Here is a 19,795-nt window from a genome sequence, read left to right on the forward strand (position 1 = left end):
TTGTTCCTCATGTCGCCTCTGGTTCTTTTGCCAATGACCTTAAACCTGTGTCCTTTGGTTAATGAACCGTCTGCCACTGGAAACAGTTTCTCCTTATTCAATCTATACCCTTCATGATTTTGACATCTTTATCAAATCGCCTCTGAACCTTATAGAACCACAGAATCTTACAGCACAGAAGGGGGCCATTCGGCCTGTCGTTCCTGTGCTGGCTCTTTGAAAGAGCTGTCCAATTTAGTCCCACACCCCAGCTTTTTTCCCCATAATGTTGCAAATTAGTTTTATTCAAATATATGTCCTTCTCTGCTCTAAGGAGAACAATCCCAGCTTCTCTAGTCTCCCCACATGTATCCTTGGTACCATTCTAGTAAATCTCTTCTACACCCTCACCAAGGCCTTGACATCCTTTCTAAAGTGCGGCACCCAGAATTGGCCACAATACTCCAGCTGGGGCCTAACCAGTGTTTAATAAAGCTTTAGCATAACTTCCTGGCTTTTGTACTCTATGCCTCTATTTATAAAGCCAAGGTTCCCATATGCCTTTTTAACAGCCTTCTTATAACCCACACTCTTCGCAGTAACACTGCCCCGATGCAAAATCACTTCAATATGCCCCACACCCATTACAGCAACACTCCCCTTATATAGCCCACACTACTCACAATAACACTCCCTTGACAAGCCCCACGCACCTCACAGTAACAGTCTGATATATTTACAACCCTCACAGTAACACTCTCCTGGTATACCCCACACTCCTCACAGTAATACTCTCTGAGATAACCCGCAGCCCTTACAGTAACAATTCCCCTAATATACACCAGATCCCTCATAGTAACATTCTGATATAACCCACACCCCTCACACTCCGATTTTTGTTACCTTTCACCCAGCTGGGACTCAATAATCAATTGTCAGAGCCCCAATTTTAGCAGCATTTTCAAATTTAAGACAATCAAGAAACTTAGGGTTCTACAACTACAAAAGAAATCCATAGAATTTGAAGGAACTGACCATATGATTAAAATTAAACAACGAATCACACTTCATAGAATAAACAACTTAGTTTCTGTGAACAGCAAGTGCTGGAAACAATGTGAGGAGTTTCAACATAACTTCATTAGAACAAACCTTGTGGCTCCATTATAAAAGTGCTGCTTAGTGTCTTCAATGGGATCGAATGGCAACATATGAGAGACTGATTGGGACAAATGCTTGGTTTTCTGATTATTCTATTGATTGTGATTGTGTATCCTGACGACGTCTACATTTTGTTTCTTTTTGTCACCATTTACAGCCTACAAAATAAAAGAGATACATTTTTATGGCGTCAGAATGTTTGTAAACTGCTCCAAAGCAGCTCCAGCTGTTAACCCCAAACGTGCAGGTTCAGTAGTCAATATCATTTTTTTATGTGAATGGTTCCTTGCAACAGTGGACTGTTTTTTTAAAAAACACATACATACAAAATCATAACAAGCATACAACCACTTACCTTTTGTTGTGGCTGAAATCGCCAAGTTTTGAGAGTGAAATATCCTAGCTAGGATACAATCTACGATACGGGCACAACTATACAGTCTTCAACATACTGCACAGGAAGCTGGAGGTGGGGAAGTGGAAGCAACAGGTACCACATGTGGTTTGTGCAGAAGTGTATGAAGAAATAAGTTCGCTCTGCAATGGCGATACTAGCTGCAGCTCTGGAGAAACGTTAGACGGTGGAAATAAATGTTACTAGACTGGCAGCAGGTTCAACAGAAACTCTTGGGCCAACAGTTTTGTTAGTTTTCACTTCACACACCGAGAGATTTAAATAAGCATTAATTTTACAGTAATTAAACAACTGTGACATCAGGAATAACTATTTTTCCACTCAATCTTAAAATACTAAATTAAACATCTAAAACACAATTTTACATAAGTATTGAGTATTGTGTGCAATTTTGGTCGCCTTATCTGAGGAAGGATGTTCTTGCCATGGAGAGAGTGCAGCGAAGATTCACCAGACTGATACCTGGGATGGCAGGAATGACGTATGAAGAGAGATTGGGTCGATTAGGCTTATACTCGCTAGAGTTTAGAAGAATGAGAGGGGATCTCATTGAAACTTATAAAATTCTAACAGGACTAGACAGACTAGATGCAGGAAGGCTGTTCCCGATGGCTGTGGAGTCCAGAACCAGGGGTCACAGTCTAAGGATAAGGGGTAGGCCATTTAGGACTGAGATGAGGAGGAATTTCTTCACCCAGCGAGTGGTGAACCTGTGGAATTCTCTACCACAGAAGGCAGTTGAGGCCAATTCATTAAATATATTCAAAAAGGAGTTAGATATATTTCTTAAGGCTAAGGGGATCAAGGGATATGGGGAGAAAGCAGGGACAGGGTACTGAATTTGGATGATCAGCCAAGACAACACGGTGGCATAGTGGTTAGCACTGTTGCCTCACAGCGCCAGGGACCCGGGTTCGAATCCAGCCTCGGGTGACTGTCTGTGTGGAGTTTGCACATTCTCCCCGTGTTTGCGTGGGTTTCCTCCGGGTGCTCCGGTTTCCTCCCACAGTCCAAAGATGTGCGGGTTAGGTTGATTGGCTATGATAAATTGACCCTTAGTGTTAGGGGGATTAAATACGTGGGGTTACGGGGATCGGGTGGGATATGTGTCGGTGCAGGCTCGATGGGCCGAAGTGGCCTCTATCTGCATTGTGGGGTTTCTGTGATTTCTGTGATCGCATTGAATGGCGGAGCAGGCTCGAGGGGCCGAATGGCCTACTCCTGCTCCTATCTTCTATGTTTCTATCTATGTTTCTATAAACCCAAATACTTCACTTGTGTTTGGCCGTTTTCCCCTATGAATCTCAACGTTTATTTTAATTTTACTGCTTTCTGCCTTTTCTAGCTCTTTTATACCTATACTAGCTGGAGTGCCCGGCGGTGCCGAGGCTTTTTCGAGGGCATGTTGTTGTTGGAAGAGAGAGAGAGAGAGCGACTGGTGGGGGGGGGGGGAAAGAGAGAGAGCGACCTGGGGGGGAAGAGAGAGAGCGACGGGGGGGGGGAAGAGAGAGAGCGACTGGGGGGGGAAGAGAGAGAGCGACTGGGGGGGAAGAGAGAGAGCGACTGGGGGGGAAGAGAGAGAGCGACTGGGGGGGAAGAGAGAGAGCGACTGGGGGGGAAGAGAGAGAGCGACTGGGGGAAAAGAGAGAGAGCGACTGGGGGGAAGAGAGAGAGAGCGACTGGGGGGAAGAGAGAGAGCGACTGGGGGAAGAGAGAGAGCGACTGGGGGGAAGAGAGAGCGACTGGGGGGAAGAGAGAGCGACTGGGGGGAAGAGAGAGAGCGACTGGGGGAAGAGAGAGAGCGACTGGGGGGAAGAGAGAGAGCGACTGGGGGGAAGAGAGAGAGCGACTGGGGGGGAAGAGAGAGGGCGACTGGGGGGAAGAGAGAACGACTGGGGGGAAGAGAGAGCGACTGGGGGGGAAGAGAGAGCGACTGGGGGGGAAGAGAGAGAGTCTGGGGGGAAGAGAGAGAGCGACTGGGGAAGAGAGAGAGCGACGGGGGGAAGAGAGAGAGCGACTGGGGGGGAAGAGAGAGAGCGACTGGGGGGGAAGAGAGAGAGCGACTGGGGGGAAGAGAGAGAGCGACTGGGGGAAGAGAGAGAGCGACTGGGGGGAAGAGAGAGAGCGACTGGGGGAAGAGAGAGAGCGACTGGGGGGAAGAGAGAGAGCGACTGGGGGGAAGAGAGAGAGCGACTGGGGGGAAGAGAGAGAGCGACTGGGGGAAGAGAGAGAGCGACTGGGGGGAAGAGAGAGAGCGACTGGGGGGAAGAGAGAGAGCGACTGGGGGGAAGAGAGAGAGCGACTGGGGGGAAGAGAGAGAGCGACTGGGGGGAAGAGAGAGAGCGACTGGGGGGAAGAGATGAGAGCGACTGGGGGGAAGAGAGAGAGCGACTGGGGGGAAGAGAGAGAGCGACTGGGGGGAAGAGAGAGAGCGACTGGGGGGAAGAGAGAGAGCGACTGGGGGGAAGAGAGAGAGCGACTGGGGGGGAAGAGAGAGAGCGACTGGGGGAAGAGAGAGAGCGACTGGGGGGAAGAGAGAGAGCGACTGGGGGGAAGAGAGAGAGCGACTGGGGGGAAGAGAGAGAGCGACTGGGGGGAAGAGAGAGAGCGACTGGGGGGAAGAGAGAGAGCGACTGGGGGGAAGAGAGAGAGCGACTGGGGGAAGAGAGAGAGCGACTGGGGGAAGAGAGAGAGCGACTGGGGGAAGAGAGAGAGCGACTGGGGGGAAGAGAGAGAGCGACTGGGGGGAAGAGAGAGAGCGACTGGGGGGAAGAGAGAGAGCGACTGGGGGGAAGAGAGAGCGACTGGGGGAAGAGAGAGAGCGACTGGGGGGAAGAGAGAGAGCGACTGGGGGGAAGAGAGAGAGCGACTGGGGGGAAGAGAGAGAGCGACTGGGGGGAAGAGAGAGAGCGACTGGGGGGAAGAGAGAGAGCGACTGGGGGGAAGAGAGAGAGCGACTGGGGGGAAGAGAGAGAGCGACTGGGGGGAAGAGAGAGAGCGACTGGGGGGAAGAGAGAGAGCGACTGGGGGGGAAGAGAGAGAGCGACTGGGGGAAGAGAGAGAGCGACTGGGGGGAAGAGAGAGAGCGACTGGGGGGAAGAGAGAGAGCGACTGGGGGGAAGAGAGAGAGCGACTGGGGGGAAGAGAGAGAGCGACTGGGGGAAGAGAGAGAGCGACTGGGGGGAAGAGAGAGAGCGACTGGGGGAAGAGAGAGAGCGACTGGGGGGAAGAGAGAGAGCGACTGGGGGGAAGAGAGAGAGCGACTGGGGGGAAGAGAGAGAGCGACTGGGGGAAGAGAGAGAGCGACTGGGGGGGAAGAGAGAGCGACTGGGGGGAAGAGAGCGCGACTGGGGGGAAGAGAGAGAGCGACTGGGGGGAAGAGAGAGAGCGACTGGGGGGAAGAGAGAGAGCGACTGGGGGGAAGAGAGAGAGCGACTGGGGGGAAGAGAGAGAGCGACTGGGGGGAAGAGAGAGAGCGACTGGGGGGAAGAGAGAGAGCGACTGGGGGGAAGAGAGAGAGCGACTGGGGGAAGAGAGAGAGCGACTGGGGGGAAGAGAGAGAGCGACTGGGGGGAAGAGAGAGAGCGACTGGGGGGAAGAGAGAGAGCGACTGGGGGGAAGAGAGAGAGCGACTGGGGGGAAGAGAGAGAGCGACTGGGGGGAAGAGAGAGAGCGACTGGGGGAAGAGAGAGAGCGACTGGGGGGAAGAGAGAGAGCGACTGGGGGGAAGAGAGAGAGCGACTGGGGGAAGAGAGAGAGCGACTGGGGGGAAGAGAGAGAGCGACTGGGGGGAAGAGAGAGAGCGACTGGGGGGAAGAGAGAGAGCGACCTGGGGGGAAGAGGGAGAGCGACTGGGGGAAGAGAGAGAGCGACTGGGGGGAAGAGAGAGAGCGACTGGGGGAAGAGAGAGAGCGACTGGGGGGAAGAGAGAGAGCGACTGGGGGGAAGAGAGAGAGCGACTGGGGGGAAGAGAGAGAGCGACTGGGGGGAAGAGAGAGAGCGACTGGGGGGAAGAGAGAGAGCGACTGGGGGAAGAGAGAGAGCGACGGGGGGAAGAGAGAGAGCGACTGGGGGGAAGAGAGAGAGCGACTGGGGGGAGAAGAGAGAGCGACTGGGGGGAAGAGAGAGAGCGACTGGGGGAAGAGAGAGAGCAACTGGGGGAAGAGAGAGAGCAACTGGGGGAAGAGAGAGAGCAACTGGGGGAAGAGAGAGAGCAACTGGGGGAAGAGAGAGAGCAACTGGGGGAAGAGAGAGAGCAACTGGGGGAAGAGGGGGAAGAAGAGGGGGGATGAGGGGGAAGGGGAGTGGAGGGGGGAAGGGGAGGGGAAGGGGAGGGGGGAAGGGGAGGGGAGGGGGAAGGGGGGGAGGAGGGGGGAGGGGAGGAGGGGGAGGAGAGGAGGGGGAGGGGAGGAGGGGGGAAGGAGGGGGGAGGGGAGGGGAGATGAAGCGGGGGCGAGGGGAGAGGGTCGGAGTCTCCTCTGTGACTCCAGCCAAAATTAGGCAAGGTAACAGTGGGCAATGATGGTAAATTCAGGCAGTGAGACCTACTGCCAGGTCACCACCCAACTTGCATTTCCCACCCCCATCTCCGCTGGTACTGCTGCTGGACTGCCACTTTTAAATAGTGGTGGGACATTGGTTTCTGCCGGATTATCTATCCTATCTGCCAATGTTACCACCACTTCCCAGGGCTGGCATTTGGAAATGGGTAGCAGTTTTGGGCAGCGGCTGATATGGCCCGGAGGCTCCCCCCCCATGGAGGGACACAGCCTTGCAGTGGCCTCCATTCTGGCCCACACTTAGCTAACATTATCGACCTTGGACTTTGTCACAGGGCAGCCGTTGGGCAGATCTTTTGGGGTGTTTCTGTGCCTTTTAGTTGCCCAGTCACCTCTTCTGGTCCAGCAGCAGTTTCACTGCAGTACCACCAGGATTGCTCAGCCAGACTGTGCGAACTCTCTGCTGGCAGGGGAATTATAGGCCGGTAAGCCTGACATCGGTAGTGGGGAAAATGCTGGCGTCCATTATAAAAGATGTAATAGCAGAGCACTTGGAAAACAGTGACAGAATCGGACAAAGTCAACATGGATTTACTAAAGGTAAATCGTGCTTGACTAATCTACTGGAATTTTTTGAGGATGTAACTGGTAGAATAGATAAGGGAGAACCAGTGGATGTGGTGTTTTTGGACTTTCAGAAAGCTTTCGATAAGGTCCCGCATAAGAGATTAACGTGTAAAGTTAAAGCACCAGGGATTGGGGCAAGGTACTGACTTGGATAGAGAACTGGTTGGCAGACAGGAAGCAAAGAGTTGGAATAAACGGGTCTTTTTCCGAGTGGCAGGCAGTGACTAGTGGGGTACCGCAGGGATCGGTGCTAGGACCCCAGCTATTCACAATATATATTAATGATCTAGACGAGGGAACTAGATGTAATATTTCCAAGTTTGCAATGACACAAAGCTGGGTGGGCGTGTGTGCTGTGAGGAGGATGCCGAGAAACTCCAATATGATTTGGACAGGTTGGGTGATTGGGCTGATGCATGGCAGATGCAGTATAATGTGGATAAATGCGAGGTTATCCACTTTGGTGTCAAAAACAGGAAGGCAGATTATTATCTGAACGGCAATAGATTGGGAGCAGGGGAAGTGCAACGAGACCTGGGTGTCCTTGTGCACCAGTCGCTGAAGGTAAGCATGCAGATGCAGCAGGCGGTTAAGAAGGCAAATGGTATGTTGGCCTTCGTAGCGAGAGGATTCGAGTACAGGAGCAAGGATGTCTTGCTGCAGTTGTACAGGGCCTTGGTGAGGCCACACCTTGAGTATTGTGTGCAGTTTTGGTCACCTTATCTGAGGAAGGATGTTCTTGCCATGGAGGGAGTGCAGCGAAGATTCACCAGACTGATACCTGAGATGGCAGGAATGATGTATGAGGAGAGATTGGGTCGATTGGGCTTATACTCGCTGGAGTTTAGAAGAATGAGAGGGGATCTCATTGAAACTTATAAAATTCTAACAGGACTAGACAGACTAGATGCAGGAAGGATGTACCCGATGGTGGGGGAGTCCAGAACCAGGGGTCACAGCCTATAGATAAGGGGTAAGCCATTTAGGACTGAGATGAGGAGGAATTTCTTCACCCAGAGAGTGGTGAACCTGTGGAATTCTCTACCACAGAAGGCAGTTGAGGCCAATTCATTAAATATATTCAAGAAGAAGTTAGATATATTTCTTAAGGCTAAAGGGATCAAGGGATATGGGGAGAAGGCAGGGACAGGGTACTGAATTTGGATGATCAGCCATGATCTCATTGAATAGCGGAGCAGGCTCGAGGGGCCGAATGGCCTACTCCTGCTCCTATCTTCTATGTTTCTATGGCAGCTGGAATCCTGCTAAGAGCCCGCCCATGCAAACCTGATGAACCCCGACCAGAAGCTGAGTTGGATTGTGGTGGTGTCAGAAAGGCCGGTGTTAATCCTGGCCCAATGGTCACCGCTGTGGGAGGAGAATCCTGGTCAACATTTTCATTTAGTTGAAAATTAGCTTTATAAGCTAATATTCTAGTCAATTATAAGTTAGATTTGAAGGTTGACTTGGCCAACCTTACATTCAAACCTAGTGGTGCGGCTGCCACCTCAAACAGTAACCTCATCACATTAGAAATTCAATTTTGAAAGTACAGTTCATAATAATAATTCACCATTACAAAGGGAAACCCACTCAATGGATAATGGAAACTGGCACATAATTGAGAGTTCTCAACGTTTGGTTTTGCATCAATGTGCAGCAATACCGAGTCACGGAAATAAAGGCAATTACAGTAGAGATAACCAAAACAACTGTGCAAAGAGGCAAATGATCTGCACAAGACTTTGTCTGTGAAAAATGGAGTGTGGATAACAGAGGTTCTATTGTACTTCCTCAAGGATCTAAAAAAAAACACATCCTCCCCCTACCTCACCCCCAGGTTCTCATAATGTAGCATTTGCACTAATAATTAAATTGTGGTTTATTTACAGATAAATTCACTCAGCCTGGCCTGCTTGCAACATAAAAGCAAAGCGTTACATTCTGGATCAGCGAACTAAGTAAGGAGAGGAAGTTTGAACTCTGTTCACTACAGATAAGTAAATGGACTTTGAACTGTTATTCAAGAATCTTTAAAAATTGTATTGTTCTATTAGTCTAAATACATGAGGAGTAACATTTACAGCTTTGCAAACAAAAGTTAAAGATAAAATGAGTTAAGTAAGTAGGTAAATATATCATATTGGTATTGATAATAAAATAAGGAACAAGAAATGGCCATTTGAGCCAATTCCTCTCTTCTCCAATCTATGCATAGAGAAAGAAAGAAGTCAGAAAAGAAAGGGGAAAGAGAAAGAAAAATCCATTGCACCACTGTTTCAGCTTCTGGGCTATAGCTTAGGTGCACCTTTGCTACTCCCAATCCACTGGCTTTCTTGGCGCACCTTTGCTGCTCACCCATTTCCTGAGTGAGCCTCACTCCTCCACAGTCTCCTAGTTTACGCCTCATTCTCAGTTAACCTGGGCTCCCATTCTGCTCTCCTGGATTCAACATCTCCTCCTGCTGTTAGTCACTTGGCAGAATTCAGTTTCTTCCCTGGTCTTAGCTGTACTCTACTCTTCCTCTACTCCTAGGTTGGAATTGCTGCTGGTTTTACCTGGACCCTGATTCATTCCTTCACTGCATTCCTGGACCATTGCTAGACATGTTCATTCACTCTCATTCGTGCATCTGGTTTGAACACATGAAGCCTCCCATGTAATGTAGCTGTCTGCTGTATGCACTTGTCATCATACCTATTAGGAGCTACAAGCTGGCACTAATGTATTTACTGCAAGTCATGGTAACAAAAGCTCTGTCTTACATTTTATACTGATTTTGAAGGAGAAGACAGTGTATAACAATGGAGAGAGAACAGTGACAGGTAGCAACAACAACAATTTGCATTTATATGGCGCATTTAATGTATTAGAACGTCCCAAGGCACTTCATAGGTGCGATTATCAAACAAAATTTGACAGGCCTGTATACTTGAAATTGCTTAGCCCGTATGTGGGAGAAGCTCTGGAAATCTTGGGGAGGAGGTCCATCGAGGATCATAGAATCATAGAAACTTACAGCCCAGAAGGAGGCCATTCGGCCCGTCGTGCCTGTGCTGCCTCTTTGTAAGAGTAGTCGTGCTTAGTCCCACACCCCTATCTTTTGTCCCTAACCCTGTCAGTTCCTCATCCTCAAGTACCTGTCCAACTCCCTTTTAAAATTATTTATGGAATCTGCTTCCACCACCTTTTCAGGTAAAGCGTTCCAGATCCCAACAACTCAGTGAAAAAAATTCTCCTCCTCTGCCCTCTAGATCTTTTGCCAATGATTTTGAATCCATGACCTCTAGTTATTGACCCACTCGCCAGAGGGAATAGTTTTTCTTTATCTACGCTATCAAAACATCTCATCATCTTGAAAACCTCTATTAGGTCACCTCTTAACCTTCTCTGTTCCAAGGAGAATAATCCTAACTTTTCCAACCTCTCCTCATAACTGAAGTCCCTCATCCCTGGTAACATCCTGGTAAACCTCCCCTGTGCCCTTTCTAAGGCCTTTACATCTTTCCTGAAGTGTGGTGCACAGAATTGTCCACACTCCTCCAGCTGAGGCCTAACCAGTGATTTATAAAGTTCTAACATGATCGCTTTGATCTTATATTCTATGGGGGTGACATTCCCATCGTTAGCACCTCCAGTGGGAGGTTAGCAGCGGCGCTACCGGGTATCGCCCCGATCTTCTGCGCCTGGAGGTCATGACGTCATCTCCGGGCGCAGCGCCTCGGGAGAAAAATTCCCCCTCGCGCCCCGCAGCAGCGCCGGGCAATGTTGCAGGAGTCGCGAACAGTGAGGCCAGCCGCTCGCGGGGCGCCATTTAAAGGCACGGTGGCCAGCCAACATGAAAAAAATCGCCGATTTAATTTTTAAAAATTTCTGAGCACCGGACGTGGGCTGAGTGCCACGATCGGTCAGCCCGGCAATCAGCATGATCCCACAGCCCAGTGCTCCAGCAGATGCCAAAAATAAATGCAGAGCTCACAGCAGGGAGCCCTTCCCTTTAATTGAGGGAAGAGCCCCGCAACGCGGCGTGGCCACGCCTGGCGCTGCTGAGCACATCGGCCCGGATCGGGACATTCCCCGCCTCTTACACACCAAGAGGCAAGCGGAGCGCTTGATTTAGCTCCACTTCCCTTGGAGCAAAAAATGGGAATTTCTCAAATGTTTGAAAAGGTTGGTGCCTGGTGTTAACTTTTCAAACATTTTTGACTTAGTGCCCCAAATGGCCCTCTGGGGGAATTTCTCCCCCTATTCCTCTATTTATAAACCCAAGTAACCCATACGCTTTGTTAACCACCTGATCAACTTGCCCTGCCGCCTTTAAAGATTCGTGTATATGGACACTAGGGTCTCTCTGCTCATCTACATGTTTCAAAATTGTGCCATTTATAGTATACTGTCTTTCCATATTAGTCCTCACAAAGTGAATCACTTCACACTTCTCCCCATTGAACTCCATCCGCCATGCTTCTGCCCATTTTACCATCCTGTCTATGTCATCCTGAAGTCTACAATTATCCTCATCACTATCTGCTGCTTTGCCAAGTTTTGTAGCATTGTGGATGTCAGAGATGGGGAAGTTGGAGGATGAGTGCCTACTCGGTGTTTGTGAGGAACCCCTTTTGCCTTCCTTTTTATCCTACTGTACCCTTCATTAAGTGTCAGCAAAGCATATCATGAAGCCCTGTACCATGCACTCCTACTGTAAGTTAGATGCAGTCTGCTTGGTGTGAGACCACTGTAACCGTTCTCCCTTTCTTCTTTCTCTAGATTTGCCTCAGGAAGAGGAGCTTGGCCCCAGCTTATCTGCCCCTGTCAACACTTCATACCACACCGTCACTCACTGTTGCCCTCCCAAGCACCAGCTTAGATACATCCAACTAGGGGATTTAAACAGTGAGCTATGGGAGGTCGCTGAATTAGACACAAGTGAGCATGAAGCTTGTAGTGGCAGAAGAAAATAAATAATTGACTGTCCAGAGGGCCTGCTTGCTTCATGTGATGAAATATTCCATTCATCACTGCCTGTGACTGTGGTTGGTTTCAGGTTTCCCCTCACCATTGTATTGCCTGTGACTGTGGTTGGTTTCAGGTTTCTCCTCACCATTGTATTGTATATTGGAATGTATGGAATGTGTTGTGTGTAGGGCTCCGCCCATACCTGGCCTCTATGTAAGCCAGCTCAGTCTGGCCTCATATCCAGTACTGCAGAGCTCCAGATGGAAGATACCTCTCTCCACTGCGTGTTATCTTCTAAGTTAATAAAAGCCTTGTTTTGTTTCGCTAACATCGAGTCTCGGGATTATTGAGGCACATCACTTCACACCTTAGCTTAAGAATCTGGAAATGTGGATCTCATAGGCCCTGCTTTTAAAAGGATGCTTTCTAAGAGCTAAGGGTACCACACTGGGCACAACAAATTTTGGAACTGCTCCCTCCTACGTATTAAGGTGTACCTGGATACCCTTTGCTGCATCAAGTTTCGGACTGAATAAGGACTTATAGGGCTAGAAATTGGGTAGCTTAGCACCTTCCGTTAGTGCCCCATCCGGGTTGATATCAGCACCGTGCTATAAATTCAGTTGGCAGTTAGCGCCTCGGAATCCTGCACCCCAGAGATCGTGACGTCATCCGGGTGCGCAGCGTTCCGTTAGTGCCCCACCGGGAAATTGAGGAGCGCTCCCTCCACCTTTGCCGGGCGCTAACAGCGACTGCTGGAGCGGGCGCTGCAGCATTGCCCGGTGGGTTGGGGAGGCGCCAACTAAAGACATCAGCTGTCAGGTAGGCCGACCTTTAATTAGCACCCCGGGTATGGCCTTTTGTCACTTTTGCTGCCACCGATGGGGCAGCCCTGCACTCTATTGGGTGCTTGGGGCTGCTTCTCGGGGCCTACGGGTGCCATTGCTCACCCATCCCCGGCCTTACCTGATGCTGGAGTAAGCGTTGGGCTCTTCCCTTTAATCCAGGGAAGGAGCCTCCGAGGCCGCTAGCACTGACCGCTAACTTCATTAGCGGCCTGGCACAGCTGGCCCATTAGCACCCTAAGTGATGTGCTAACGCTTGATTTAGCGCTCCACTTCATTCTTAGAGCACTGAAGCCAATATCGCAATATGGGCCGCTAATCAGCGCCGGGCGCTAATCTTACCACCCTGGCGATGTTAGTGCTCCTGAATTTTTCCACTCCATACTATTTCATGAGTACGTCCTTGGGTCTTTCAGCTGTGTTCTTCTTAATACTGGCTCAAACTATGCAACCAATCTCGGCCCATCAATGAGGGACCTCTGCCCTTAACTACAATTGCAGACAATTGTTTTGTCTGATTTTCATATTTTACTTGGATCTTTATTTTCCCCAAGGACTGGTCCAGAATTTCAGGAAAATGTTGTTAGCATATTGGGCAATTTTCCAAAATGTCTCCTCATATACTTCTGATGCTATAATGGATTCCGCAGCACCAGTGTCCAATTCAAATTTGCTTTTAATACCTTCTGTTCAGGCAGGGATCCCAATTTCTTATTGCCTCTTTCCTGTTATGGAATATGCAGGAAAGCGAGTCTCTTCTTCATATGTTTTACCTTGTGATATGGTTTCTTTCTCTTTGGAATCGATATAATGGAGACTGGATTTTTGTCTTTTCTTCTGTTGATTCCTCACAGCACTATGATATGACATGACTGGGGACCATCTTTTCTCCCTGCCTCCAATCTAGCAGCAACTACTGGTTTCTAGCAACACTTGGCTAAAGAGCCAGAATTGGTACAGTTATGACATTTAACCTTCGTACAAAAACATGGATCTGGATGATTATTTTTAACCACACCTCGAACTTGGTTGAGCAACTCTGTTCACCCCAGTGCTGCGAACCCTGTGGCCTGTAACACGCTAGCATGTCTAGCAGCAGTCTCCATTCCAAGTGCTATTTCGTGAGCTCTAGCAGATTTGAATCTGTCTTTGACCAACAGTTTCCACTGCATCGGGTTTTCTTCAAACAGTAGACACATTGGTCTCTTATTGCATCATCGAGAAACCCACCAGAGTCACATAGTTCACAGTTTCCTCAGTTCTGCTATAAACTGAGAAACATTTTTATCATCCCTTTTCCTCCTCTAGTTAAACTTGAACTGTTTTGTAATAATGAGTGGCTTCATGCTCATATATCCTTTGAGCACTTGGACTAACTCCTCATATAATTTGTCTTTAGGACAGACAGGAACAGACAGATTCTTAATCAATGTATATGCTGCAGATCCGCAGATAGGAAACAAAACTGCTCTGTTTTTGGCACCTACTGCAGGTTCATTTGCCTTAAAGTAAAACTGAAATCTTTCTGCATACTCACTCCAGCTCGACCCCATTCAATACTCTCCGATTTTTCCAACTAATGCCTGACATGAATCTTGCCATTCATGTAGAAATGACTTATGAAATATACTGGGCGGCCTGCTGATGGTGTTGTCCAGGGAGAGTATAAATACTCGGGCACAGGCCCAGCTTGCTCAGGACATTTTATAAACAGGAACTAGTGAAGGATAACTAGACTTCCATGTTGTGAAACAGTCGATTAAAGCCTTGTTTAATACTCTGACCAAGTGCCTAGTAGTTTTCTTACGTCAATGCCGACATGAAAAAAAAATTTTGGTGACAAGGCATTATCAAATAGATGTGGGATAACTAAGTAATAAGATAAACAAATTTTCTCAGCAGCTCTATTATACTAGGTAGAATCTCAGAATGCACAACTGCAGTGATGCTGTGCTCCAGAGTCAAATTGGTTTTTAACACCCTATTTACAGTACACCAATTTAGCATTGGTACGAAGGAAAAACTGCTACACATTTGTAGTGTAAATGCACTCTGTGAAATCCTAGCGACGCTGATCTGTTCTTTTTATTAAACCATTTTGTAATGCTGGGATTGGCCTCCAGGACTAGGAAAGATGCCAATCTAATAGGCCATCCCAGCAGGCCTATCATTTACACCAGTGGAGAAACTCGTTTTAATCATGGATGATCTCCAGCCGGTTGCTGAATAAAGGTAAACCCAGTAATATATTCAAACAGGTAAGTCAATTAGAAAAATACTTTTCAAGTGAGCTATATTGCAGGGCAGGGGGGAGGGAAAAGTACTTTATACTGAAAATATTTCTTTGCAGTGTGAAAATTGAAAAATTACACCATGATCACATGAAGTGTCAGCTTTGCTCAGTTGGAGGTAGTACAGGTAGACTATCCTTTATCCGAACTTCCGAAAACCAAAAACCTCTAAAAACCGAAAGTTTTTTCGTTCAGCGTAAGTCGTGCGCACGACATGACCAGAGTGGCGCACGACTTACACTGAGCAGAGCAGAGGGTCACAGAGTTCCCTCCTGGGTAGGAGATTGCAGGCCGAGCCGGGCAGTGTGAAGGAGGTACCAGGAGAGTGAACCCAACAATACAGCGGCCGGTCCGATAGCTGCAGCGGCCCGTCCGATATTCTTTTCTCCCCCGACCCGACCCGCGGCCCGTCCGATATTCTTTTCTCCCCCCCCCCCACACCCGACCCGACCCGTCCGATATTCTTTTCTCCCCCCCACCCCCACACCCGACCCGACCCGTCCGATATTCTTTTCTCCCGACCCGACCCGCGGCCCGTCCGATATTCTTTTCTCCCCCGACCCGACCCGCGGCCCGTCCGATATTCTTTTCTCCCCCCCCCCCACACCCGACCCGACCCGTCCGATATTCTTTTCTCCCCCCCACCCCCACACCCGACCCGACCCGTCCGATATTCTTTTCTCCCGACCCGACCCGCGGCCCGTCCGATATTCTTTTCTCCCCCCTGACCCCCCCCGACCCCAAACCCCCCCGACCCAGATCCCCCACCGACCCCCCCACCCAAGACCACCCCCCCCGACCCGACCCCCCCCGCCCGACCCAACCCCCCCGCCCCCTGACCCCCCCCGACCCAGACCCCCCACCGACCCCCCCCACCCCAGACCCCCCCCCCGACCCGACCCCCCCCCCGGACCCCCCCGACCCAACTCCCCCCGGACCCACCCCCCGCCCGACCCAACCCCCCCCCCGCCCCCGGACCCCCCCCGGAGCCCCCCCCCGACCCCGACCCCCCCGACCCCGACACACCCCCGGACCCAACCCCCCCAACCCCGACCTGAACCGCGGCCCGTCCAATATTCTTTTCTCCCCCCCCACCCGACCTGATTTGTGGGCCAGCTTAGTAGGAGTCAGCCGATTTCCGGCTTTCCAGAGAAACAGGAAGGGGAACAGTCGCAAGAGGTAGCCTGAACTTTTAAAATTTATATTAAATACAAATTTCCCAGTCTTATAATAATACCTTCTGAAATCCGAAAAATTCCGAAAACCGAAACTCAGCTGGTCCCAAGGCTTTCAGATAAGGGATAGTGTACCTGTACTATCTCTTACAAGTAAGAAGGTTATGGGTTTAATCACCACTGTGGACATAATCAGGGCTGATACTTCAATGCAGTACTGAAGCAATGCTATATTGTCAGGAGCACAGTCTTTCAGATGAGATATTAAGCCAAGGCCCTATCTGCATGTTCAGGTGGATGCCAAAGATACCATGGTGCTATTCAAAGTAGAACAGGGGTGTTTTCCTGGTTTTGTGGCCTATGTTTATCCCTCAATCAACACAAAACAACAGTCTGAGAATTTTTAGATCATCTGGTGCAAATTGGCTGCCGTGCTTGGCTCCATAGCAGCGACCGCACTTCAGAAGTACTTCTTTGGTTGTGAAGCACTTTGTAATGTTCTCAAGAATGTGAAAGGCACTATACTTTATTTATTTTAATCATGCATTTCATATGCTTCATACACCTTATAATCAAAGATCAAAATTGTTTGCAAATATGGGCCTTGAAATAGTGGATGTCTCAGAATGGAGCACAACTCCTAGATACCCTGGGAGGTACACGCAGACCGTTTGAAATTGAGGAGGACTGGGTCATTTAAATACTTGGGGAAAATGACCCACACCTATAATGTCATCTTAGATGCAAATGCCCTCTTCTGCTGTGAGTAAAATTGGACCGGCACCACGCTGCTCTGTGGGTAGAACTGAGACCCAAGAAGGACAAACAGGCACCACCATAAAATCAGCAAAATACTCCAAAGGGAACCTACAGGCATTTTTGGAGAGATAGTCAATCCCCACAGAAAGTGTTTACCTCTCCCCAGTGGGGCCTTCACTATTCTTGAACTGAACTATTTCTAGCTCTCAGCGTAGTAGGGGCGTATATGGAGGAATTCAGTGGTCACCTGGTAACTCCCCCAGACACACACCTGAGATGTTGAAGAGCAAGCAGAAGACTCACTCACTTGCACACCCCCTCAACCCCCGCCAACCCTCTGTTCATTTTAAAAAGTGCATTTTAAAAAGGAGTGGAAACCCAACACATCCAAATCCCACCCCAAATTCCAGTCTCTCAGCAGGTGATGTGCTTGCTCTCTGCTCTCCCTGCCCACTGGAATTTTTGCCCCTTAGTTTTTAAAGACTGACCAAAATCCAGCGTGAGACCTTATAAATCCCATACTACTTTAGTTTCTCAACACATTCCCTGAAAGTGGAAATCAAAATATGATTTCCCTTCCCTAAGCCAGCGTTGTCCAACAGAAATTACTGACTAGCCACAGATGGTTTAGCCAAATGCATCAACTTTAGTAGAAAATGCCTGACGTGCACTCACAATGAGTGTAATGCTCACCCAATCTTAGCGTCTACTCTCTTTTCCTACATATTTAATACCAGAGGAGGAGAAAGAAAAGACAGAACGGTTTCCTTGTCAACTGGATGACAAAGGAAATAAAAGTTAAAATAAAACAGAAAAAGGAAGCTAATGACAAATGTCAGGAGCAAGATTCAGTTAAAAACCAGGAAGATTATGGAAAGTACAAGAGTGAATTGAAAAAGTTAATACTGGAGGCAGAGAAACGTTATGAGAAAAGATTAGCAGGCAACATTAAACTGAACCCTAAAACATTTTATAAACATATAAAGTGTAGGTGGTTAGCTAGGGAAAAAGTTGGGCCTATTAATGACCCGAAGGGAAATCTTCATGTCTAGGCAGAGGATATGGCAAAAGTATGAGGAGAGGTTGGAAAAGTTAGCACTGTTCTCCTTGGAACACAGGAAGTTAAGAGATGACCTAATGGAGGTTTTCAAGATGATGAGAGGTTTTGATAGAGTAGATGGAGAAAAACTATTCCCTCTGGTGAAGTTAGCCAATTATCAGAGGTCATAGATTTTAAATCATTGGTAAAAGATCTAGAGGGGAGACGAGGAGAATTTTTTCCACCCAGCGAGTTGTTGGGTCTGGAACGCTCTACCTGAAAAGGTGGTGGAAGCTGATTCCATAAATAATTTTAAAAGGGAGTTGGACAGGTACTTGAGGATGAGGAACTTACAGGGTATGCGACAAAAAGCGGGGATTTGGGACTAAGCACGACTGCTCTTACAAAGACCCAGCACAGGTACGGCGGGCCGAATGGCCTCCTTCTGTGCTGTAAATATCTATGATTTTATGAACTATGTGGATGCGGAAGATGACAACGATAAAGAGGGACAGGAAGTCAAGCTTATGCCACTGATGGGTCTCTGGACCAAAGTCCTGTTCCCTGTTCCTCTGCCATAACCTCCTCAATCTCAGTTCTTGCATCACTTGCTTGCTCATTCGCACGCACCAGCTCAGATACTTCCACCCAGGGGGAAGTAGGTAATGCTAGTCAGTATGTGGCACCAGGTGAATGGAGAAGTGGGTGAGGGTGTTTCACTTTCCCAGCTAAGGCTGAGAAGAAGGCTGCCCATAGATTCTGAGTCACAGGATCTGGAACTCAAGGTAAAGTGGGGGGGCTGGGGGTGGGTGGTGGTGGGGGAGCCATAGGCGGATCTTTCCTGCCCCCACATCAAAGGGATGTGGCTGGGGAGTTCCCAGGCTTCAGCATGAAATTCCACCAAGTCTGCATCCTGATTGGCGGAATTAAAACAGGCACAGGTTCCATTATGGGCCTTCCAAATGTCCCAGAAAGCAGGAGAGATAGATTACCTTCCAGGGATGGTCCAACAATTTTTTGGGGAGCTACAATGTGGACAGAACTCTACCTTTGGTCTACCTTTACTTCACCAGTGAATGCTTGATGTCGACGTTGAGTCCAAAAAATGAAAACACATTGTCCATTGATGATTATGATATAGTTCCATTACTTTGATGGTTACAGATTTCACAAAAAAATTGTAAAGATCAACAGTATAAAAAAGAAAGACTTGCATTTATATAGCGCCTTTCACAACCACCAGACGTCCCAAAGCACTTCACAGCCAATGAAGTACTTTTTGAAGTGTAGCCAATGTTGTGTTGTAGGAAACACAGCAGCCAATTTGCACACAGCAAGCTCCCACAAACAGCAAGGTGTTAATAACCAGATAATCTGTTTTTAGTGATGCTGATTGAGGGATAAATATTGGCCAGGACACCGGGGATAACTCCCCTGCTCTTCTTCGAAATTGTGCCGTGGGATCTTTTACGTCCACCTGAGAGGGTAGAGGGGGCCTCGGTTTAATGTCTCATCCGAAAGACGGCACCTCCGACAGTGCAGCACTCCCTCAGCTCAGTACTGCACTGGAGTGTCAGCCTAGATTTTTGTGCTCAAATCTCTGGAGTGGAACTTGAACCCACAACCTTCTACCTCAGAAGCGAGGGTGCTACCAACTGAGCCACAGCTGACACTAAAATGCCGTGTGTCAAGTTATTTGAACTATCATGTCTTAATGAGTATTTTTCTTCAATTGTTATAAACTGGTGGCACACTGGGGAGTGGTAAGGCACAATGGGCAACACCCACCCCTCCCAGAGAATCGTGCGGAGGGCGGGGGGAATAAGGGGCTCTCTGGCTAATTTATTCTTGGGCTAATATTAATTTTAGTGGTGTCCACTCTCCCCAATAATGAGAGGGCAACTGTACCACCAGACCGAACACACTCAGCTTTATTTAGCACTGGATCAGTCACCTTAACCACATTGAACCAGGGTAATATGATCACTCAGGTATTTCATTCTCTGCTTAGGGGAGGGGATCGTCATTGGCCACTAGAAAAAAAGGTTA

The 19,795-nt window shown here is 48.7% G+C and overlaps 1 protein-coding gene across 2 annotated transcripts in view; it reads right to left on the reverse strand.

Annotated features, from left to right (window-relative positions):
* LOC147102734 (phosphoinositide 3-kinase regulatory subunit 6-like) overlaps positions 1 to 19,795 on the reverse strand; it is a 134,942-nt gene that overhangs the window by 86,573 nt on the left and 28,574 nt on the right. For both annotated transcript variants that reach the window (XM_085963482.1, XM_085963483.1), the window contains exon 2: positions 1,132 to 1,298. In XM_085963482.1, coding sequence (XP_085819608.1) covers positions 1,132 to 1,144 — 13 coding nt within the window. In that variant the 5' untranslated portion in view covers positions 1,145 to 1,298. The remainder of the gene's footprint in view (positions 1 to 1,131; positions 1,299 to 19,795) is intronic.

The sequence above is a fragment of the Somniosus microcephalus genome, chromosome 21 (assembly GCF_052327205.1).
Source record: "Somniosus microcephalus isolate GS21.2 chromosome 21, FLI_Smic_1.0, whole genome shotgun sequence".
In the NCBI taxonomy this organism is placed as follows: domain Eukaryota; kingdom Metazoa; phylum Chordata; class Chondrichthyes; order Squaliformes; family Somniosidae; genus Somniosus; species Somniosus microcephalus.